This window comes from Pygocentrus nattereri, chromosome 30 (genome assembly GCF_015220715.1).
Source record: "Pygocentrus nattereri isolate fPygNat1 chromosome 30, fPygNat1.pri, whole genome shotgun sequence".
Taxonomy (NCBI): Eukaryota; Metazoa; Chordata; class Actinopteri; order Characiformes; family Serrasalmidae; genus Pygocentrus; species Pygocentrus nattereri.
This window is the reverse complement of record NC_051240.1, coordinates 16,577,792-16,600,971: the sequence shown is the minus strand read 5'-3', so window position 1 is coordinate 16,600,971 and position 23,180 is coordinate 16,577,792. Positions and strand designations below refer to the sequence as shown.

Sequence of the window (23,180 nt, the reverse complement as noted above, 5' to 3'; positions counted from 1 at the left end):
AAATGTCAAAGCACACAGTATTGCTTTGTGACACAGGTCATTAATTCCCATATTATTTGCACCCTTTTACAGCATTAATAACCTGGAAAATATTACACAAGTTGTTCGCATCCAGAAAAGAAATATGTATTCATATTGAACAAGTAAATAAAAGTGGGGTGGGCAACATCAGGGAGCAGGGGGGGTATAACACGAGGGATGGGTGGAGCCTTAAGAAGGACCGTCTCCTTAGCTACTACCAGGCCCAGCCCAGGACATTACATGATATACACTTTAAAAAGGCAAATATGATAAATACCAACACCACACACACACACACACACACACACACACACACAGACACACTTCACAGACACAACCCACACCACATCCACAACACAGCATGCTGAAAAGCTGGTGAGGGCATGTGTGTGTGTGTTAGGTGGAACAACTTGCACGGCTGTAGAGATGTGCTGTACAGTTAAGGGGAAATAGGCAAATTAGGGTCTTTAACGGGCACAGAGCACAGCACACGACCACAGAGAGAAGCGTGGGGTCCCGTTTTCAGCACAGAGGTCCGCAGCCCACACTGCTCTCTCTCTGGGGTTGGTTACCTTCAGTGTTGGAACTGTTGTAAATGTTGCGCAGACTACCAACACGATTAAGTTTCCAAGCTTTACGTTTGGCTGCGTCCACAGAGGGAGAGGGAAAAAATGACAAAAGAGCAAAAAACAGAACAGTCATAAGGAGGCAACAAACAAAGAACTGAAGAGAAAGCAAGAAAGACAAAAAAGGAAAAACAGGCAAGAAAAAGACAAATGAAAAAAGAGAAAGAAAGAAAAAGAAAATAAGAAAAAAGCAGAAAGAAGGCGAGATATTAGAAACAAGAAACAAAGCCAGCAAGACAGAAAAAAGCAATAAAGCAAGAAAAAAGCAAGAAACAAAAGTGAGTAAATAAAAAGAAAGCAAGTGAGAAAGAAAGAACAAAATCAGGAATCATAAGATGAGGAAAAAGTGAAAGCAATCAGACAAGAGTGTGAAGAGCAAAGAAATTAAGAGTAAACAAAGAACTTGGTGTTATCAGCAGATTGTAATTCCAGTTTCTTTTATCCATGTATGTTTGTGTTTAGTTCAATTAGTCATGAGGAAGGGACTGAGGCCAGTTTCATTTCAGCTCAATCAAGAGATGAATTCCATTATTGACTCTGCTAATGAATGGGTGAGTATGAGGAGTTTTAATCTACTCTCACTTAAAGTGCCTGAACTGGGAGAACGTCACAAAACAGACATTGCAGCCACTTTGCAACATATTGAGTGGTATGGCAAACAGTGAAGATGTTAAAACAATAAATAAAGTTAAAAATAGGGATGCACCGATATAGAAACTGTAGGCGGAAGCACACGTCACACGTTGTCGATGCCGATACTCATTTACAATCCCGTTTTCAAAAAAGCTGGGACGTTGTGCAAATTGTAAATAAAATTAGAACACAACAACCTCTCTGTATAAACGAAAACAGTCCAAAAACAGCATGTTAAATACTGAAAAAGAAATTTTATTATTTTTAAAAGTAAAAATATGTCTATTTTGAATTTGATGTCAGTAACATATTTTTAAAAAGTTGAGAGAAGGGCAACAAAGCCTTCACTTTATTATGCCAGAAAAACTAACCTCACAACTAATTAGATTAACTGGCAACAGGTCAGCAACACTGGCACCGTGTATAAAAGAGCATCCCAGAGAGGCGGAGTCTTTCAGGAGTAAAGATGAGGAGGGCTTCACCACTCTGTAAAGAACTGCACTGGCAAGTTGTGTTAAAATTTAAGAATAAATAATGCTCCTTAACTTAAAATGACAATAAAACTTGGGTATTTCATCATCTATGGTATATAACATTAAAACCCTGAGAGAATTCAGGAAAGTCTCTGTAGGCCAGGGACAAGGTCAAAATCCAATATTGGCTGGCCACGATTTTCAGGCCCTCAGGTGACACTGCATTAAAATCACCGTATGGGCTCAGGAACACTTCTAAACACAGTTAGTCACTGCACCCACAACTGCAAGTTAAAACTCTAATGTACAAAGAAGAAACCATGTAAACATCTGTTCAACACACACACAGACACTATATGTGTGTGTGTGTGTGTGTGTGTGTGTGTGTGTGTGTGTGTGTGTGTGTGTGTATATATATATATATATATATATATATATATATATATATATATATATATATGTATGTATATATATATATATATATATATATATATATATATATATATATACATACACACACACACAGACACACACACACGTCACTGCTACTGGAACAAAACCTTGTTTTTCAGTTCTTCCCATAATTTGAAAATACATGTTGCCCTTTACAAGGTATGTATATTTTATGATGAATGGACCAAAAGAAACGGCACAAAATGACTTGGAAAAAATTCTGGTTCCATAAAAGTAAAACATGTTTTTTCCTTCTCCTGTAAAGTTAACATTGTGGAGATACGAGGTTTATATTGTTTAGGTAGTGGCACGTGTCAGGCTGAATATTATTTATACATATTAGTTTTTTTTTAATAAGTAATTTAAGTAATTATTTACTGCTACAGACATGATTCCAATACCACTGTGCATTACTAGTTAAAAATAGTTCAACTAACAGGGACAAAAATGATTTCAAGCGGTCAACACAGCACTGTCTAAACTGTACGGCCTAGTCTCGTCGTGCTGATCCCCCACTCAGTGTGTTTGTGTATCAAAGCAGCTCTTTGCTCGACTCTTTAAATAACAGCTCATTTCACTGGCCGTGTAGAAGCTGACCTGGAGCGTGGCCATTTTATCTCAAAGCTCTCTCTCCCTCTCTCGCTCTCTTTTCCCTCGGGCCAACAGGGACATTTGTCACACAAGAGTAGCCGTGGAAAAATAAACCCATCCAGTCCTCCTCCACGCGATCCAGCATCAAAGAAAAAAATAAAAAAGGCACCCGGTGCAAATGAAACCTGTGTACCTTGAGAGGAGCTATTTTCCACACAATAGATTCGGAGGTATATTAACGCAAAACTGGGGTGCTAGGGGAAGATTTACTCTTCTGAGTGCGAAAGCGTCATAGTTTATTCACCTTTCAGAATGAGTTTTACCCGATAATGACTTATTCCATTTGCACTCGCACTTGAAAGACTTGTTCCTGACTAAAAAGGCACTTGAAAGTGGCTTTTGGGGATCAGAGAGAGTTAAGCGTAAGCAGCATGCTGCTGAGCAAGTTATGGCTGTGTGCTTTTTACCATACCATTAGAGAGAGAGAGAACTGGGGGCATGCGTTCTTTGTTCTGTGCCGGCTCACCTGCAGAAGGCTTTAATTAAACGCCAGTGCCGTGTGTCACCCTCGTTCGGGGCAGGCCCACCTGTGAGGGTCCCTGCTGGCTTCTGGAATGTTCTCTCTCGCTCCTGGCTTCTTCTAAAGGCTGGCTCTGTCCTCGCTCTCCGTCCTCCGGCTTTTCATGAGCATCTCATTTCCCCTGCAGAGCCCCCAGACCCCTGGATAACATTTCAAAGCTGCCCGGCTGTCTGCTCTTATCGCAGGCGGTAATTACTTAACGACGACCACTTAGAGCCCTGCGTGGCCACTCAGTGATAACCTGTGATCGGCAATGCAGCGCACACCCAGTTCCAGTGTCAGGCCTACAGAGGCGCAGCAGGGAGGCACATGGCCGGATGGGATTGATCAATTTGCATGGGGGCAGGCGGCACGATGAAAGGCGAATGTGTGAATGGGCTTTGTTTGAAGATGAGATGAGCAGGTGTGTAAGAGAGAACCCCCACACTGCTGCACCACTCACTGGGAATACACTGGAAATTGGTTTGTGTGTATGTACTCAAACGAAGACCCTAAACGTACAGCTTAAAGGAATATTTCAGTTTTTTTTATTATTTTATTTATTGTCAATGTAGTCTACTGCATTAGTAGCGATCAGTGAATTACCACAAACAGAAAATTCAATGTAGAAAACTCGATGGCTTGTAACTGGCTTTCAACGGAAGGCAGTGAGAAGGTGCTCAGACATTTGGATAAAAAGAAGCAAATAAATGACTACATATGATGTGCCAAAACATTGTGACCACTCGCAAATGAAGCAAATACAGAGGGTAATATTAGATGGTAAGCAAAAAGTCGGCTCTCATAGTCACTGTGTTGGATGCAGGAGAAAGAGACAGGCAGGAAGACCTGAGCGACTTTGACAAGGGCCAAATCATCACGGCCAGACAACTAAGCTGAAGCATCTTTGAAACAGCAAGACTTGTGTTCAGGGCTCCCGGTCAGCAGAGGTGCACAAACAGTGGTGCGAAGAAGGACAAACCACAAACCAGAGGTGGGGTGCCCAAGGCTCATCGATGCACGAGGGCTATCCAGTCTGGACCGAACCAACAACAGGGCTACTGTAGCATTACACCCTGCTTGGAAAGTAAAATACTGAAAGCATCTACAACGGGTGAGCATCCAAACTGGCCCCTGGAGCAAAGTGAAGTAAGCTAGCTGGTCTGATGAGTCCCGTTTTAAACGGCCGAGTGTGGTGGTCTGGGCAACGTTCTGCTGGGAAACTCTGGGTCTAGGCATTCATGTGGACGTCAGCCTGACACCTGCCACTATCTAAACAATGCTCTTCATGTCAAAGCTCGATGGCAGTGCCCCTTTATCAGGAGTGCCACACACATCATGACAAAGACTTCTGTGGGACGTGCTGGAACAACAAGTCTGATCTGTGGCATCTCCACCTCACAACTTACAGGACCTCAAGAATCTCCTGCTAACATCTTGGTGGTAGACACCATGGGGCACCTTCAGAGGTTTTATACAGTTTATGCCTTGGCAGGTCAAAGCTGTTCTGGAGACATACAGAGGACCAGCATATTAGGCAGGTAATAATGTTTTAGCTCGTTGTTAATCTTTTAACTGAAACCTTTCTTTGTGTATTTTTCAGCCACATAGTTGCTTACTATAGATTTGTGTCTAGATTTGGGTTTATTATAGTACAGTAACAGTGAGATGCGGAGTGGTGTCACTATCTCTGGTGTTGTCCACCCGATGCGTCGAGTGCTCAGTGGACTGAAGCCTGAAGAATCCTTACATTTATTTTATTTTTACCTTTTTTTTTGGGGGGGGTGGGGTGGAGATGTAGTGGTATTTTATGAATATTTTTGAAAAAAGCTTTAGAAATTTTTATATAAGACTGAAAATTCATACTAGTGAATACCTGGCATTGTAGATGTGTGTGTTGGATAAAGCATTTTGAGGGAATAACCTAACCTAAGTGTGTGTGTGTGTGTGTTAGATACAGCAGCATGAGGGCAGTACCTGGCCGGCAGAGCTCATGAATAAGCGGCTTGGTGACAGGCTGATCTTTCACGGCGCCGCCGGCGTGACAGCCATCCCCGGCCCCACGCACCAGTGCTTAATGGCTAAATTGGGAGACTGTTACTAATCGCTTATTGAATAATGAAAATGACATAGCTGATAAAAGATTTCAATACTGTAGATTATTTATAATATTTCACTTAAGTGCCTGGCAGATGAATGGGATCTCGGGGAGAAGGCCCGGGAAACGTCTGACGACGCTCAACCTTTTCAGAAAAAAAGAGGGGGCAAGACAAAGTAGCTCTCGAGGGAACGAAAGAGAAGGGGGAGGGAGAGGCAAAAAAAGGACAGTACAGCAAGAGACGAGAGAGAGAGAGAGAGAGAGGGATGATGTGAAGAGGTACTGAATACATCTGCATTTCTCACAGCACCCAAGAAATGAGCCAGGACACAAATCTCTCTTTTCTATAAGGTGAGATCAAAGGGCCACTGATTAAAGGAATCCATCTGCCTCCAAAATACCTGACTACCTCCCTCCTCCCTCTCTACATTATCAAATTAACTTAAACAGCATAGCTACAGTCAATCATACAGAGAGAGAGAGAGCCTTTAAAGAGAGAGCTATTAAAGCTGCATGATTATGGCAGATTATTATGCTTATTGATTGCAATGAACAATGACAGTTTCAGTACTTGGGCACTTCTCTGGAACACATGACTGTGTGAACTTCAGAGATTCATTAGAACGCTTGAAAAATACCGGTTAGTGTTACTGGAGTCAATGGACAATACAGCTTTCATCTGCTGTGAGACGCTGCTGATAACTAAAAACTTTAGACGGATAATCAGCCAAAATATGGTCACTGTCCAAAGTTTGCTTCTTTAGTTTTGCACCGCAGCCACAAAGCTTTAAGTCGCCAGTATGTAAAAGAAGTTTATTGTAAGCTGTCAGAAAAAAACTGGTAAAAGTACGTCATAGCTAAAAACAGTAGTAGCAGTCTTCAGTTCTGAATTTTATCTGCGCTTTTGCCTCTTTTCATTAATAACAATATGTCATGAAGTGTTTTACCTGGTAGCAAAAGCTTCGATCTACTGCCAGCTACGATGGCCTCCAGTGCAAAAATGAAGAAGCAAACTTTGGAAGATGTCTGGCTAAATTTGGTTTTTGATAAGAGATAAGAGTTTTTAAAAATAATTCTGCAGCTTTTCAGTGCTAACTGGAAAGTGCTCAAACAGTTAAAATAAACAAAATAAAAAAGACAAAATAAACAAATTCTGCAATACAAACCACGTGTTGATACACACATTAAATCAGGGATTTTGTTTTGCAGGAAATGACAAATACATAAAGCATTTTATTGCAGCAAAAACTACTTTTAAAAAAAAAAAACTCAAATTTTTTTTTTTACTTTTTTACTTACAATTTGCGTGGACAGTGGACAGAGACACAGCTTTAGATAACAGCGTCTCTTCAGCAATTTACTCAGCCTAGGGCTTTTAGCAATGAATCCTTTCACTATAAATTATGCCAAAAGTAATCTGCTTATTGTTTTGAATGATTTATAGAGAAAATGGAGATTTTAAAAAGGGCCCAACAATAAAAATAGACTAAACAATACCCATGCAATCTTTCAAAATGCTGTTTTAGAAAAACTGCAGAAATACACCATCAAAAAAACATTTTACGGGGAAAAAAACTAGGATATCTTTAAAAAGTCCTTTATACATATACATATATATACATATATATATATATATATATATATATATATATATATATATATATATATATATATATATATATATATATATATGATACTGTTCAGGCTCTGTGTTTGAGATAACATAACATTTTAAAACTAATGCCTGCTTCAGCGACATATGCAGGTCAATTTTTATTGATGATTGTTATTAATGAAGTGACAAATGTTCCATGGATTAATCACAACAGGCCTAATCCAGTCCTCTGCATCCACACAGTGGCACCACCAAGAACGCTTTCTCAGAACAAACGATGGCTTTCTCAGAACAACAGTCACTGTAACGGATCACGCAAGCCAGCCAAACGTGTGTAATATGTGCAGAAGAGCTTCTGCAAAAATAAGAGGAACAAAAAACCCAAAACAAAACAGATAAAGTGTGGCTAATAAACAAAATCAGAGAATCGCCATAAACAAAACAAAACATTCAACACAAAGAGACACACGTGTTGTTCTGATTTGATACTGTGATCTCATTTTACAACAGCCACCACACACACACACACACACACACACACACTTCAGTGGTGTCAGATTGGCTCCCTTTGGGAGCGGATCAATAAGGCCGATTGGGAACAATTTAAACAAGCACTAATCCTGCGCTCCCAGGAGGAGGAGACCACCCACACCAGCCTCATCCAATTAATCACACACTCTTTGAGCTGACACACACTCATCCATCATCCCAACATTCTCTGTCTCTCTCACACATACAAGCACTGACTGAACTAAACAGACCTAAGCAGCACAAAATGTATAAGCAATAACATTTTCTGTTTAAACGACTGTTTAGTGAGGAATGATTCACTCAGCAGGCTGCAAACTAGGGGTGGGCGATTAGGCAAAAATACAGCAATGCTTGAAGACCTTCTCACAAAAATCATTACACAATATTTATTTTTCATAGTAATCACAATATTTCCCTTTTATGAGCTGTGATACATACTGCACTATATCCAACTAACCAGGCCTTTTCTCTAAGGGTCATTCTATGGAAATTTGTACAGATATATTACACCACGTCCCACGGTCTTGTGTAAAGGGTTAGGTCATATTTTGAGTTAAAAAAACTTTTTTTGTTTGTTTTTTCTGGAATTTTAACTGCAATAATCTACACATGACTATGAAACATATTTAAATGATGAAAATCAAGTGCCAATTAAATATGAAATGCAGAATGAAAGCTGTGGTCCCCAGGAGTCGTGTTACTGGTGTTACTGTGCAACAAAAAAAACTCTTATTTTGAAATAGTAGTCCCACTGATGACATCACTCGACCTCCTTTGACCTGTTTTCTGAGGATCTATGAAGAAAAGCTCGTGGTGAGTCCACGGCATCTCTCGGTTCTCAGAGATTCTCTCATTCAGCTCATGATCTCATATGAAGCTTCTAGCTGACGTCACTGGTGCGACCGACTTTATTCTGAGGTTATCGTGAAAAAACAGAGTAGAAATGGATTAAATTCCATATTTTAGTGGATGTTCCATGATGGACAGCGTGTGGTTTGATGCTCTGCAGCAGCCGTTCTGTAATTTTAATTTATTCTTTTAAATTAAAAAAGTCCAATGACGATCAGTAACACCAGTGACTCCTATGGAGAGACAGAACAGTGGACGTTTCTGTAGAACGACTTGTAAAACAAGTTCTTTGTAGTGAAATTTCACCAATTTACCAACATGTCTACATAACTCAATTTTAAAAATATAAACAAAGTCAATCAGACCTCACTGGTGGTGATGGGAACCAGGCGTTGCAATATCTGCAACACAATTTCATTTACAACTCAAAGTGACCAGTGACCCTGCACATGTCTTCTGAGATTTTAGAAGGTTTTCTGTGGTTGGTATAGCCTAAAACAACATTGTCCTCTATGCTGCAGACTAGGGTTCGATTCTCTGCTCAGGAGAGAACACCATGCTACATCAATAAGATGCTCACCTATCTCTGTAATATGAATAAATTATAAATCAATCTCAATAAGAGTCTGTGCCAAAGGCATAAATGAAAAGGTTAACAATGGTGAAAAAGTGGTAAATGCAAAAAAAGAAGCCACTATTTTTAAGGTACTATATTCCATATATTACAGTGTATCTTGTGTAGCTCTTTGCCCTGAAATGATATAAAATAAGATGTTTTATATTTTACATTAAGCCATCCTGAATGACTGTTTACATCTCAATGAACTGATTGCACTGGTGGAATTTCTCTCTAGGTATTTGCAATATTTGCAATATAATTAATCTTAATGATAAATATCGTCACGTCACTTCTACCTACCTAGACTCACACCTGAATGAAATGAGAGCAGAGCAGTCCAGGACCACATGAATGTAGAGCATGTAGTCTCTGTTTGCCCATTTATTAAGAACAATAGAAGGAAGTCACTAACATTAGACCAGTGAAGCAGACTACAGTGCAGGGTGAGAAACTGCTGGCCCCAGTGTAACAAACTGTGTATGGTACGGAGATTCACATAGGTTTGTGTGTGTGCGTGTGTGTGTGTGTGTGTGTGTGTGTGTGTGTGGTAATTACTCAGCAAATTCCCCCTGTCAGCTGTTTGAGCTAATCTGAAGAAGGGAACATGTTACGCACATCTGCTGCTCGGCAACATCTGCTCTGCTCACCAAGCAGAACACATAACTCTGCGCATGTGTGTTCATGTGCGAGGCCACAGCTGATATGAAAACTGTTGCCAATACTTATTTTAATGGGCAAAAGTTCCAATATTCAACAAGTTAATATAATTTTATATTAAACTGACCAACATTTTGAGTTAAAGAACGGTTTAAACGGTGTTTTACTGATAGATACGGCTGTCAGTCGGTAAATATGAATAGTAATTGTTTTTGGCAAATTTCATAAATTCATGAAGTCGTAAATAATATATTTATACAGCACTGCCAGAGCGGAGTCTAAAAATGGGCTATTCTTTTCTTATTTTTCTTTTTTTGTTTTTATATTGACACAAGTTTAGTTTCTATATGATCTTCATGCAAACACCACGTCCTAACATGACATGAGCGAACAATAAAGACGAAACCAAAAACATCAGCTGCTTGTGGCAGAGCGCTATGCAGGACAACGTGCTGCACCATTTTTGACATATGGAGAAACTCATTCAGGAGAAAAGGAGGGATTCTCTACGACCCTTCCCGTAAACATTATACGGACGTTAATGGAAAGGAACCAATTTGGAGAGAAAAGTCCTGAAATTTAGAGTGAATACAGCTTGTTTTGTGTCACTGAGGGCGGTTATAAGCATTTAAGATTTTTTTGGTCAGTAATATGATCAACACTTTTGCAGGGACTTGAGTAATCAGCTAATGGGAAACTCCGGGTCTACGAGTCGAGCAGTAAATGGATTTTTTGCTTTACAACCGGCCAATAATCTCACAGAAGACGACGTGATGTAAACGTATCGCAAACTCAAGTTTTCATGCCGTAGGCTTTTTTAAAAAAAAACATCATCACTTTACCTGAAAATCTGAACATACATCAGGTAGAAAATAAAGAATATTTAAATTCATTTCGTCAAGCATGTATATGGTTTCATCGTCGCTCCAAAAAAGTGTTTTGCTGGCAACTCTGCTTGCTAATTTATGGCCTGTTTTCTTGCATGTGCAAACTGATAAATCTGAAAGAAATCAGAGTAAGAATTTACGGGCAGTGAGAAATCTGATTACTGAGATCAAATCCATCATCTTATCTGATTTAATAAATGGATTTCTAGATTGGAGTGTGCCGTTTAAACAACCATTTGAATAATGGATAACTGCAGAAATTTAATGATGGTTATCAAATGGTTAACCAATTATGGTCAGATTAAGCAGATTCAAATGGCTGCCCAACAAAATAGTAAAGCAAAGATACTGACTCGCTTCAGTGGAAGTCTTGAGATATTTTCTGATAGATCTGTGGTTTGTTTACACTTGAGGTGTGCACTTGACGTATTTCACGTTGGAACACATGTCGATGGACACCATGTAAGGGTGAGGAACAAGGGTACAGAGTCTGTAGGTACTTTAAAATCGGCCAAACGATATTTCAGCCAGGATCTTTAACGTGTGCCTGTCTGTGCTTGCACTCTTCTTTATTATGAGTATTAAAACTCAAAAATTTTCTGTGCACTCCAACAGAATTTGAACAAACGTGAGGCAAACTAAGAAGCCCTCGAGGAGTACGGTGGGGCAAGTATGGTAAGAACCAATGCAGAGTGGAAGTAAGCACACCCGGTGAGAGAAGAGTGACGAGAGAGAGAGGGGGGAACAAGAACCAGGGCCAGGGGGCGCCGTTACCTTCTGCTGTACCGGAGAAGCCGTCTGCTTTGAAGTTGCTAGTGCTCTTCTTCCTGCGGTGCTTCTTGCGGTTAGCGTGCGGCGAGGGCGGAGGGTCCATCTTTGGACTGGTAGTGCTGGATATACTGGGACTGGAACACACTGAGTCCCCCAGACCAGTATCTACAGCAGACAGCAAGAGAGAGATGCAGAAAGATATAGACAGAAAGACAGAAAAGACAGCAGAAGAGAGAAAGACGTAAATGATCAAGTTTCAAAAGCCCATCCACAGCAATAGCCCAGAAACCAGTGCTCTACATTATATGTCCAAAAGTATCTTCTAATTGGTGGATTTGGCCATTTAAAGCACACCACCATAGTCATAGCGCAATGGGGTGTTACTGCACTGAAGTGGACCCTATTAATACGAAGGATATGCCAGATGAGCAAGCGTCTGGATACTTTCGGACATACATTGTAGTGAAGGTGAATGAGCAGCAGTGTTAATATCAGGCTGCATCAGGCTGGCATTTGGCCGGCTTCTCTGGCTCGGGCTATCAGGAGGCGCCTTTCACTCATCATGCACACAGTTGACAGCTGTGACTAGCGGCAGAATAAAATAACATTCGGATCACATCAATATCCGGCCGGCTGGGTGGGTTGGGGTGGGGGTGCAGGCTGGCGCTGAGCGTGGCCCCAAGGACACTCATAACTTATTTTACAACCGTTTAGTCTCTGCTCAAGTGGAAAACGTGACAACTTATCTCCGTCGACAGCACGCCGTCCACAGCGTGCAATTAACCGCCTCCGTCTGAGCACGGCGCGCACAAATGCCATGCTAGTTTACCTTTCCCCCCCCCGTATGATCTTTTCCACTGTCTTCTTCCAACGCCTTTGTTTTGCTGCTGGAGCACAGGTCTCTAGATTTCTAGCTCTAGCCTGGCTTAACTGGAAGTACCTGATCGCTCTCTGTGGAACAGATCTCAAGTGGCTGATCCTGAGGGTCTGAATTCCACATTATCCTCAGTTTAAAGACACCTGCTACACACAAACGGACAACAAAGCCCACTTTGATGGAGCTTCACGAGAAGGCCAAGTTGTTATCTTCCTGTCTAGTATGCTTGAATGAACATGCACAGTGAAGTTAAGGGAACTAATCAAGGCAGCGGTTCACACACCTCCTCCGATGACGTTTCAGGGGTGGGGTTTGATGCAGAGAGAGAAGTCATTGTGAATAAGAGAGCAAGGGAATTGAAAAACACAAAGAAGACAGAACAGTAGATGGAAGAGTGATGCAACTAAATGAACGACCAAACATTCGGGACACACTGGGGTGGAAAACTCAATCCAAAAACCAAGGATCTGCTTTTATTTTACATGTGCCAGTGCATAAAATCTTTTGTCTTTTATTTATGCCTTTTACCTTCAATGAAAAAACAAAACACAAGAAGAAAATATATTACTAAAAGTCTTTCTATTCAAAAGAACACTACTGTGGATAACCAAGGAATGAGGAATGACGTGCACGGTTTGGCTCCAAAAATTAGCTGGTTCTGAAACAGGGTCAATTTTACAATGCAATTTGTAATTCACATTACAACTGATGTGGTTTGTAAAGCATTTTATTTTGGACTTATGTTGTAGGCCTATATAAAGGAATAGGTCAGTGAAACATCAAAACAACGATTTTCTACTTACCCAAAATGCAGTCGAACAGCCAAGACATGCTTGCTGTCAAAATTTTACTTATGTAATTTAGAACTGCAGCTGCAAAGCTAATGTTACTAATAAACACTGCAAGTTAATAATTTCCCAAACTATTTCCAAAAATAAATGGCCAAAAACATCTCAAACCGAACCCAGGTCTTAATTCATGTTGTGCAGACAAGTCAATATGTTTACAACACAGGAAGAATCACTACAAATTATAAAAACAGCTGTCCTTTACCTTGTGTGAAAACTTGATGATGAATGGACCAAAAGAAACGCCCCAAAATCACTTAGAGTAAAATCTCTTTACATTAACTTACAGTAAAAGGTAACAGCACTTTTGCCTTTTCCTGTAAAGTTTCTATTATGGAGATACTTTGGAGACACTAGGTTTTTCTTTGGACAGCGACAATATTAGAAATGCAATACTTTGTTGCTGGACCCACCACTTAACCCACCGAACCCACCTCTTAGCACAACGCTGAGAATAGCTTCTTATCTGAATCTTCCATTCCACCTTAAACGGTACAGCAGTTATCAAGAATGGCCATCACAGTAACTTAACTGCACTGAACATCTCTCGTTACTTTGTGACTCACTGCCAAAAGCAAATGTTTGCATGTGTCTGCATCTGTAGGAAAGCAGTGGTACAGTACTAGACTAACTGTAGACTGCTCAGTTTAGTTTTTAAGTTAAGTGATACTTTTTAATCCCACAACCGGGGAAATTTCACCTCCGCATTTAACCCATCCGTGAAGTGAAACGCCACATACACACACTAGGGGGCAGTGAGCACACTTGCCCGGAGCGGTGGGCAGCCCTATCCACGGCGCCCGGGGAGCAGTTGGGGGTTAGGTGTCTTGCTCAAGGACACCTCAGTCATGGACTGTCGGTGCCGGGGATCGAACCGGCAACCTTCCGGTCACAGGGCCAGGTCCCTAACCTCCAGCCCACGACTGCCCCAATGACATCCATTTTGCAAACACATTTCCATAGGTTTAGCGTTATTTGTGTAAGGCTTACAGTGAGCATACCTCGGCTATTACTGCGCCAAAGTTATGTACCTGTGAAGTTTCACAACTCAGCAGCTCTCCGGCCTCCCAGACTCTAAAGTCAGATTAGTATCTGAAAGCAGGATGTTACCCTGAAATAATTTACTACACTGATTAAAATGATTTTTTTCTGAGTTTACATTGCTTATCAACGTAATTTGAAGCACATATATAAACTTTGGCGTGTATTTGTGGAAACTGTTTCGGTGACGTTTTATTTCCCGTGTTTGTTGGCGCCGTTAGCCTGGCAGCTCAACTGCTACACCAAAGAAGCAAAATCTGGGACACCAGAAATGTTTGTCAATTCACTGCATTTGTGGTAAGTAGAAAATCATGTCAATTAGATATTTCACAGAAATATTCTTTTCCTTATAAAAAAAAGGAAATGGTATAATTCTTTGGACAAAACCTTTAACTGAGCCAAAACTTAAGACATTGTTTCTCGCCATCTCCATTAGAAAACTTTCAGTGGCTGTCACTGGAGGAGACAACAGTCACAGTCTCATCAGACAGAACACACAGTAGACACAAGGCTCTGCTGTCATCAACCCGGGCTGTGGTGCATTAAAACAGGAGAGTTACTTAACAGGCTGAGCATTATAGCTGGCCGGGGCGGCCGTTCGCCCCAGAGCAGAGTGCCCGAGCGGCGGGACGACCTCTGACACGCAGCCTCTGATCCTACTCCCCCGTGTAGCGACACACGGCGGCCCAGAATCAAAGAGACACCCTCATTACTCCTGCCATAATTAAAGCGGAGAGGGCAACGTCAGGCACGGACCCCAGGCCAGATGCATTATTTTGGTGCAGGACTGGGCGCTCTGGGGCAAGCTGGCTTAAAGAGGACAAGACGACAGGGGACATCACATTTGCGTCCGCCACAATCCCCAAGAGAGGGAGGGAAGGAATAAGAGAGAAAAAAGACAACGTAAGACAGAGAAATACAGACATGGGGGCACAAAAGCTATACTGAGCGAAATCTTAAAATCACGCACAATGATTTTGCCCATTAATAAGATTTGACATGATCTTTCAAAGGAAACATAAGCAAAAGTGGATATCAGAGCAATCCGGGGAAAAAAAGGACATTACTACATTCCAATTTAAATTACTGGCATTGGTAAAGTCAAGAGTAGTTGGCTTCTGCAGACGCAGTTTAAAGGAGCAAAACGGCTGCGTACAAGAGCCCTTGATTGGTTTGATGCTTGTTATGCAGCAGGCCACTTGCACTGAACCTGGAAACTGTTCAGAGACAGCAGAACAAAAAGACTCAGCAGAAGAAAGTAATCTTCATGTCACTGTGTCCATAAACCTCTCTCTACCTATATCACTCCTAGGGTTTCAGTCAGGTGATTTTTCTGTTTGGAGCAGAAATTTCTAGTTTAGTTGCTCTGCACAAACATAACTAGGTGAAAGATGGCTAAAATGATTCATGTTGCCTGAACAGAGTCAATAAAATAGGCTGTGGTTCTTACAGTTTCCCCCCTGAACTCCAGGTCCCACTTAAACTGGTAGAAACCTACTAAATGTGTTTTCCTGACATTTATATTTATCTCCTACTCAGCCCCTCTCCCTATTCTGGAGAGTCTCTCACAGCATTTAAAAGCACAGAAGCCCACCGGCTCTTCACGTCAGGGTGGGTAAAGGATCCCATGGTGCAGCATAAAGGAGATAAACTCTATGATCATGGGAGGGAAACGACATCAGCTCATTAACACAGATGTGAATAATGCAGGCCTTTAGATCACTTTCACTAACGTTAACAGCAGAGAGAAACAGTCATCCCCCTAACGGAGCTGCAGTCCGCCGGTGTAACTTTACTCTCTGTTTCTGGAGATTTAAACCACATTTAACAGAGAAACAAACGTTAAATATCGTATATCGTATAAAGGAATGTCGTGGGGCAGAAAACTATGTCGCTGGTCCAGTAAGTTCAGACTCCAGTCCTGAATCCCCTGCACTGCAAAACTGTGGTTTCCTGATTAAAATACCTGATGATATTAGCTAATTAATCTCTTTTTGACTACAGTATATGTCTCCGTTATTCTCGGCTTCTGTCGCGTCTTGCATGTGACTCATTCACAAAGCACCGCTAATTGAAGGCATGGCGCTATGCACTCACTCCCTGATTTGGCCCTGAAAATGCCGACGACTATACGGTTTGACGTGAAGTGAAACGTGAGTATATCTCTGTTTCTGAATCCATGGCCCAATACAAAATAGCCACTGTAACATATAAACTGCCATGTTGCACCACAGACTGTCCAGGGGTTGGCGGATGCTTTAGTCCAGGTCTGGGAGGAGATCCCTCAGGAGACCATCCACCACCTCATCAGGAGCTGCCCAGGCGTTGTAGGGAGGTCGTGGAGGCCACACACAACACTGAGCCTCATTTTGACCTGTTTTAAGGACATTACATCAAAGTTGGATCAGCCTGTCGTGTGTTTTTCCACTTTAATTTTGTGTGTGAGTCCAAATCCAGGCCTCCATTGGTTAATACATTTGATTTCCATTGATGATTTTTGTGATTTTGTTGTCAGCACATTCAACTTTGTACAGAACAAAGTATTCAATGAGAATATTTCATTCATTCAGATCTAGGATGTGTTATTTGAGTGTTCCCTTTATTTTTTTGAGCAGTATATATAAGTTTATATAGTATAAATGTATATAGTATAATGTGCAATTCGGATTATTTGGATTGTGAGAAGCAGGAAACGTAAACAACTTCGAAGACTGAACTTTAGAGGCGTGAAAAATTTCCCCTTTCTTTGAAAAACTGAAAGCAACTGAAAATAACGGAGGCTCTAATAAACTCAAAGAATGGTCATACTCAATACTGGAAATTTATATCAACGACTGCAGTCAGTTATGACTCATAAAAATACAAAATCCTGCGTATTGCATGTTTTTATAAAGCCTAACTACATAGTGATGCATAGGTCACATGGAAAAAAAGAAGGTATGGGCTTAGTAAACAAAGTCTCTCTCTCTCTACCCTTAGTGTATCCACTTGGCAGTACTGCGAGCCACTGCAGAGAGAACCTACAGCTAATTACTTTAACACAGCATAGTCTTCATTCCTCCATCCCTCCTTCAGCATGGGAGACACAGAGACAGAGGGGGGATCTCGTTCCCGTCAGCTCCCGAGGCGAGAGGTGACAAGCAATCAGCATCATCCAGCCATCAGCTCACGTCCACAACTGCAGTGGCCAGGCACATCATTAGGCCAGCAGAAAGGTTACTTATGAAAGAGATGCCGAGGGGACGGCACACACATACACACGCTTCATAACCGAGGAACTCGCTGGGGCCTCCACAGTGGAGCTGAGACCTGGTCAGACCCACAGTTCAGCGGCCAGACCCCACTCTCATTACACACTGACCACAGCCAGGAACGCCTGCCTTCAAGTCAAGCCCATTTAGGATGGTTAAATCCTGCCTGTCAAATGTTTGGGGATATTGCTGTTTGTAAATTTTGTTGAATTTTACACCTTTTCGAATACTGCTTTTCTATTAAGTAATAAATAAATAACATATACAAAAACTCTTAACATAAAAGCTATGTACTAATGCTAAAGGTGGTTTAACCCTCTATTGCACGGTGTTGCCTCAGGGCAACACACTCCTTTTCCTCACTTTACAATAACATTATGCATATTTAAAGACAATGATTGGGTTAAAATAAAGGGAAGAGTTTGAGTAAGTCAATAAAAAGCATGTACTTGGTTGTACTATTACTTAGTGGGCATTTTTAACATTAAGCATCAGATTTTTTTTTGTTATGACAATTTTCACAAATGTTTGTTGCCTAGAAGCAACAGTAGAATGGGTTTAGCCAGTCACAAGCCAGGTCTTATGATTTCAGGGAGCACGGCTCTATATCACTTCTTCTCATTGTTGCACTTGTTGCCTCAAGGAAACATACTCCAAAAGGACCCTTGCACACATTATTATTATTATTATTATTGTTGTTGTTGTTGTTTATGCGATTGAATTTAATTATCATGTCTAAAAAAACCAAGGACCTTTTTTACCCAAGTAAAGTGAAAGGATTTTTTTTTGTTTAATTCATCTCATCATGTGTTCAATAAAAGGTTGAACAAACTTTTGAGTGCTGAAGAGCATTAACACCACAACAAGGGTATAAATCTTATGGGGTTTGACTTAATCATAGTACAGCAAATTTGCGTCAGCAAATACTTACATGTGATAATTTTACTAATAAATAAACTGGGCTTGTATTTAATATCTGTAACTGTTGCAAAGTGACAAAGAAATCATGCTAATTTGATCTCTGATATCTCGATGTATGAGTTGTGTGTGTACCATTGTTCATTTTTTAGAGATAACAGCACATCAGAGGGTCTGAAACCACATGAGCACATCTATTTCAGATAACCTAACTACCTGACAGTTTGGGGTAAGTGTATGATTATTTAGACCAAGTGTCACACTGACCACAACATACAGACTTGAGGGTTTTGTGACTAAAGTCACGTAACGAGGCACATATGATTACATAGGGTGTCAGACAACAAAGCAGTGACCAAACCTCAGATAAGAATTCACTAATGTGAGAGAGAGAGAAACTCAAGGTTGCAAGTTTTGAAGTCCGGTTTTAATCACTGCCTCGTCTAAATGCGAGTCGTGCTTCTGTTTGTATATCTAGAATAACAATAATATCCACATTGTACACGTATCTGTATCACTGAGGTTAAAGGCGCGTCATTGTGGTCTGAGGCTCAGCTGTGCGTGTGTGTGTAAGAGAGAGAGTGAGAGAGTGTGAGAGAGAGAGAGAGAGAGAGAGAGAGAGAGAGAGAGAGAGAGAGAGAGAGAGAGAGAGCCTGCTGCTGAGGCCTCTGGGAGCCCGTTTAAGCCTTTCACAGCTTTAATGGTTATTTGAGGCAGGCTGCCGCAGGAGGCCTGGGGAGAAGGCAGGGCTAAATACAGAGTGGGGGGAGGGATTGTGGCAAACCAGCACACCATATCACCACTGATGATCAACCCAAACACACACATGGCCTGACAGCTGTCACTCCACTGCTCACACTAACTCTGCATGTGTCAGTTTTACAAAATGTCTCAACCTCGTGTCAAAACCACAGAGCACTTGGCTAATCTAGAATACCAAGAGTAACAAAATGGTACAGCTGCCCCACGGTTGTATTGCTGTATTATAAAACTGATAGTTCCGGTCCTAAAATCCGATTGGCTGAGCTGCGTTCGAAGCACAGTGCACTATGTAGGGAGCAGGGAGCCGTTTGAGATCCAGCCCCAGCGTGAGAAAATGCCGTGGTCACACTGGCTGAAGACTCACGGTGATAATTCGGCGACCCAAAGTACTTATAAGCTGAAAGCTTTTACATTTAAAAGTGCTGTGTTACTTAATGTTCACTGTTATACAGAAAAACATCATGAAGTTGTCGGCAGTTTACAGTGACTGACCACCGGTCTTCTCCTCATTCATTGGTCAACGGTTGCTTAACAACAATACGGCACTCTAGAGGAACTACATTTCTTGGCAGAATACTTTTTTATGTTGATTGTTTTTAATAACAACCTAAATAATTATCTAAAATATTGTGTATTTTTAAATATTTTATGTTGACCGCTGTTTTATGAAAGCAATAAGCTGCTCAGGGCAGATTTTATCACGGGGAAGGGAACAGCCTCTCGTGGCTTACTGCTCTAACAGAATTGCTCAAATACAGCTTTTAAATGGCAAACTATCCAAAGCAACTGCAAACTGGAAAACAGCAAGTTCCACCCAAGAGCCTCCGTTACAAGAATGCACAAGCTGTATGAACGAGTGTAAGAGGCTACACTGGATGTCAGTGACGAAAACCCTCTAAAATCTCTAAAAATCACACCATTTTCAGACTCAGGCTCATGTTGTCTCACAATGAAAATGTTACTGAATTACTGTAGCCATAAAAAGCAGTTATACTCTTATGATGCTTATTTTGTCCACTTATAGATATAGTAAAAAGCATTGTTTTTTAAATGTAAAAAATCTGGCTTGAGAGTCTAATTTGAGTAAATAAGACAAATGCGATTAATCATGACATGATTAACTACGAAAATTCATGGTATTAATTGCGATTCATTATTTCAATTGCTTGGCAGTCCTACATGAGACATATGCATGAGCGCACATCCTGACAAGGTATAGAAACATCTGTGTGCCTGTAAGTAAAGCAGCCACACTAATTTTGTCATAAAAGGGAAGACAAGCCCAGATATCGGTGACTAGTCTAAGAGGAAAACACAAACAAATAAAAAGGAAAAATCCTCAAATCCTCCCATGAGTGTCTCAGGCTGCTGAATGAATGTGTCATTGATACTGTGGCACTGTGAGTGCCCATTACCTTGATAAACAGTTAAAGGTGCATTAGGGCTTGACATTACAATCAATGAGAGATATAGGAGGGCACTGGAGAGAGAGAGAGAGAGTGTGTGTGTGTGTGGTAAACTCTCCCTGACTAAGAAGCTGCATGGAGCCTCCAATGTTTATGGAGCTGGGTCAAAACCCTACAACTCAAAGTTGTGACAGTTCAGGTAAAAACTTTCCCCAATGAATGTCTGAAGTCTAAAGCAACCGGAGCTATGACGTTAACGTAACGGAAGCTTGTCTGGGACCAGGTCAAGCGTTAAGTAATTTCAGATTTGCTCGTGTGATTTCTGACAGCTATCCAAAAAAAGTAGACAAAAGACGAAGACAAAAGTACCTCACACAGCTGAAGAGTAGCAGCAGTCATCCCGTCACTGTGTCAATCTTTGTATATAATAGCATCAGAAACCACGTAAGCAAGCCTAGTTCAAATGTGAGGTAATTGTGGGATGTCAGCCCTACAGTTTAAACAGTGCCAATTGATTTACATAAGCTTCCACTACTTATTAGCTACAGCTGTATCCAAAAGATTTAACACCCCCATTAAATTACACAGTTTGTCATTTTCCAAGTAGAAAATAAGCACGTTTTCTATAGAATATGTATATAATTTTAATAGAAAATCAACAAATTCCGTAATTTTGACCAGGGGTGCCCAAACTTTTACATAATGGTACATGAGCTTTGTCGCTCCAGCTATCCTAGCGGGCCTGAGTACCAGTCGTGGGAAGGGTCTCCCATACCTGTGCTGACCCCTGAGTTGGCGATGACCGTGGCTTCGCTCCACTGGTCGGCACTGGAGACGGAGTATGAGCGCTGGTGCATGCCGTCTGGTCGGCTGTTGAACGATACTAGGCTGATTCCACTCGCCATCTGCGACGCAGACGAGCTACTGCTCACCGAGCCTGAAGAGACAGAGAGAAGGAGACAAAAACATAAGATACACAAAAGATACAGCACCTTCTACAGCTAATTGGTGGAATGATACAGATTTGTCTGGATGAAAACAGGCGCCTTTTTCCAGATTCTTCCCTCCAATTAGGGCTTTATTCAGATGACCTGAGTCAAGGTGACGTCACAGACGTTAACCCCATTCTCCGCACGCTAACAAGCATAAATACGGACGTCAGATTACTCTGAGGTTAATTATCACCACTAGAGGGGCCTAATTAGGATGTGGGCTTCCGAATATGGATTGCTTCCCAAACTTCGCAATTAAGGTCGCCATCATAGACAGCTGGGTATAATCATACTAATAAGATTACAGCACTGCTGTCCTGTGCATGCAGGGATTAAGATATATGGCATATGACTTGTACACTCATGTACAATCATCCATGAGGAACGCTTAGCAGCCAAATAAAGCGCTGCACCTTGGATTTAATAGGTCGTTTAACTGTAGAGCCAAATGTAAAGAGCGGCGTGATGGTGATGTTTGAAGTGTCTGCTGTTATTGCTGCAGAGATGTTCTCTCTGTGGTAAAAATAGCAGAGCCAGCCTCTGATAAAGTAATACATTGTTGTGCAGCTACGGCTCGCAGGCTGACCTGCTGCAAAAAGTGCACTGAATGAAATGCCACGACTCAATTTAATCTCCTTTGTAGCAGATAAATCAGACACAGGCACCTTTGGGGGAAATAGTACGCACTGATTGGGCACGCTGAGAGCGCTGATAAACTACCGTTTTAACATCAGTGGCCATCTGGGAGAAACTGAGCACGCAGTATGAGAGAGGCTGTGAAGGCCTCACACAAACACAAGTACACAACAGTCTGTTATTATGCCTTGTATGGATGGAAAGGTGGGGTCATACGAGGTACATATTACTGTTAATACCTCATACCTCCAAAACAGTGACTTTACAGGAAAAGGAAAAAAAACTACTTTACTTTTAATGTAAGTCAATGTAACCAGAGTTTTCTCAAGCCCAAAGGTGCTCTATGGGGTTGAGGTCAGGACTCTGTGCAGGCCAGTCAAGTTCTTCCACACCAAACTGGCTCATCCATGTCTTTATGGAGCTGCTTTGTGCACTGGAGCGCAGTCATGTTGGAACAGGAAGGGGCCGTCCCCAAACTGTTCCCACAAAGTTGGAGTATGAAATTGTCCGAAATCTCTTGGTGCTGAAGCTTTAAGAGTTCCTTTCACTGGAATTAAGGGGCTGAGCCCAACTCCTGAAAAACAACCCCACACCATGATCCCCCCTCCACCAAACTTTACACTCGGCACAATGCAGTCAGACAAGTACCGTCTCCTGGCAACCAGCAAACCCAGACTCATCCATCGGATTTCCAGTCGGAGAAGCGTGATTGGTCACTCCAGAGAACACGTCTCCGCTGCTCTAGAGTCCAATGGCGGCGCTTTACACCACTGCATTCCACGCTTTGCACTGCGCTTGGTGATGAAAGGCTTGGATGCAGCTGCTCGGCCATGGAAACCCATTCCATGAAGCTCTCTACGCTGTTCTTGAGCTGATCTGAAGGCCACATGAAGTTTGGAGCTCTGTAGTGATTGACTCTGCAGAAAGTTGGTGACCTCTGCGCACTATGCCCCTCAGCATCCGCTGACCCCGCTCTGTCATTTTACGTGGCCGACCACTTCGTGGCTGAGTTGCTGTCGTTCCAAACCACTTCCACTTTGTTATAATCCCACTGACAGTTGACTGT

At 41.6% G+C, this 23,180-nt stretch overlaps 1 protein-coding gene across 5 annotated transcripts in view; it reads right to left on the bottom strand.

Annotated features, from left to right (window-relative positions):
• Positions 1-23,180, bottom strand: part of agap1 (ArfGAP with GTPase domain, ankyrin repeat and PH domain 1) — a 234,420-nt gene that overhangs the window by 37,266 nt on the left and 173,974 nt on the right. For 4 of the 5 annotated variants that reach the window (XM_017714945.2, XM_037536619.1, XM_017714942.2 and 1 more), the window contains 2 exons: positions 21,262-21,423; positions 11,387-11,548 (listed from right to left, as the gene is read on the bottom strand). In XM_017714945.2, coding sequence (XP_017570434.1) covers positions 11,387-11,548; positions 21,262-21,423 — 324 coding nt within the window. Of the gene's footprint in view, positions 1-593; positions 666-11,386; positions 11,549-21,261; positions 21,424-23,180 lie in introns of all 5 variants that reach the window. The other variant, XM_017714940.2, reaches the window with a different exon arrangement.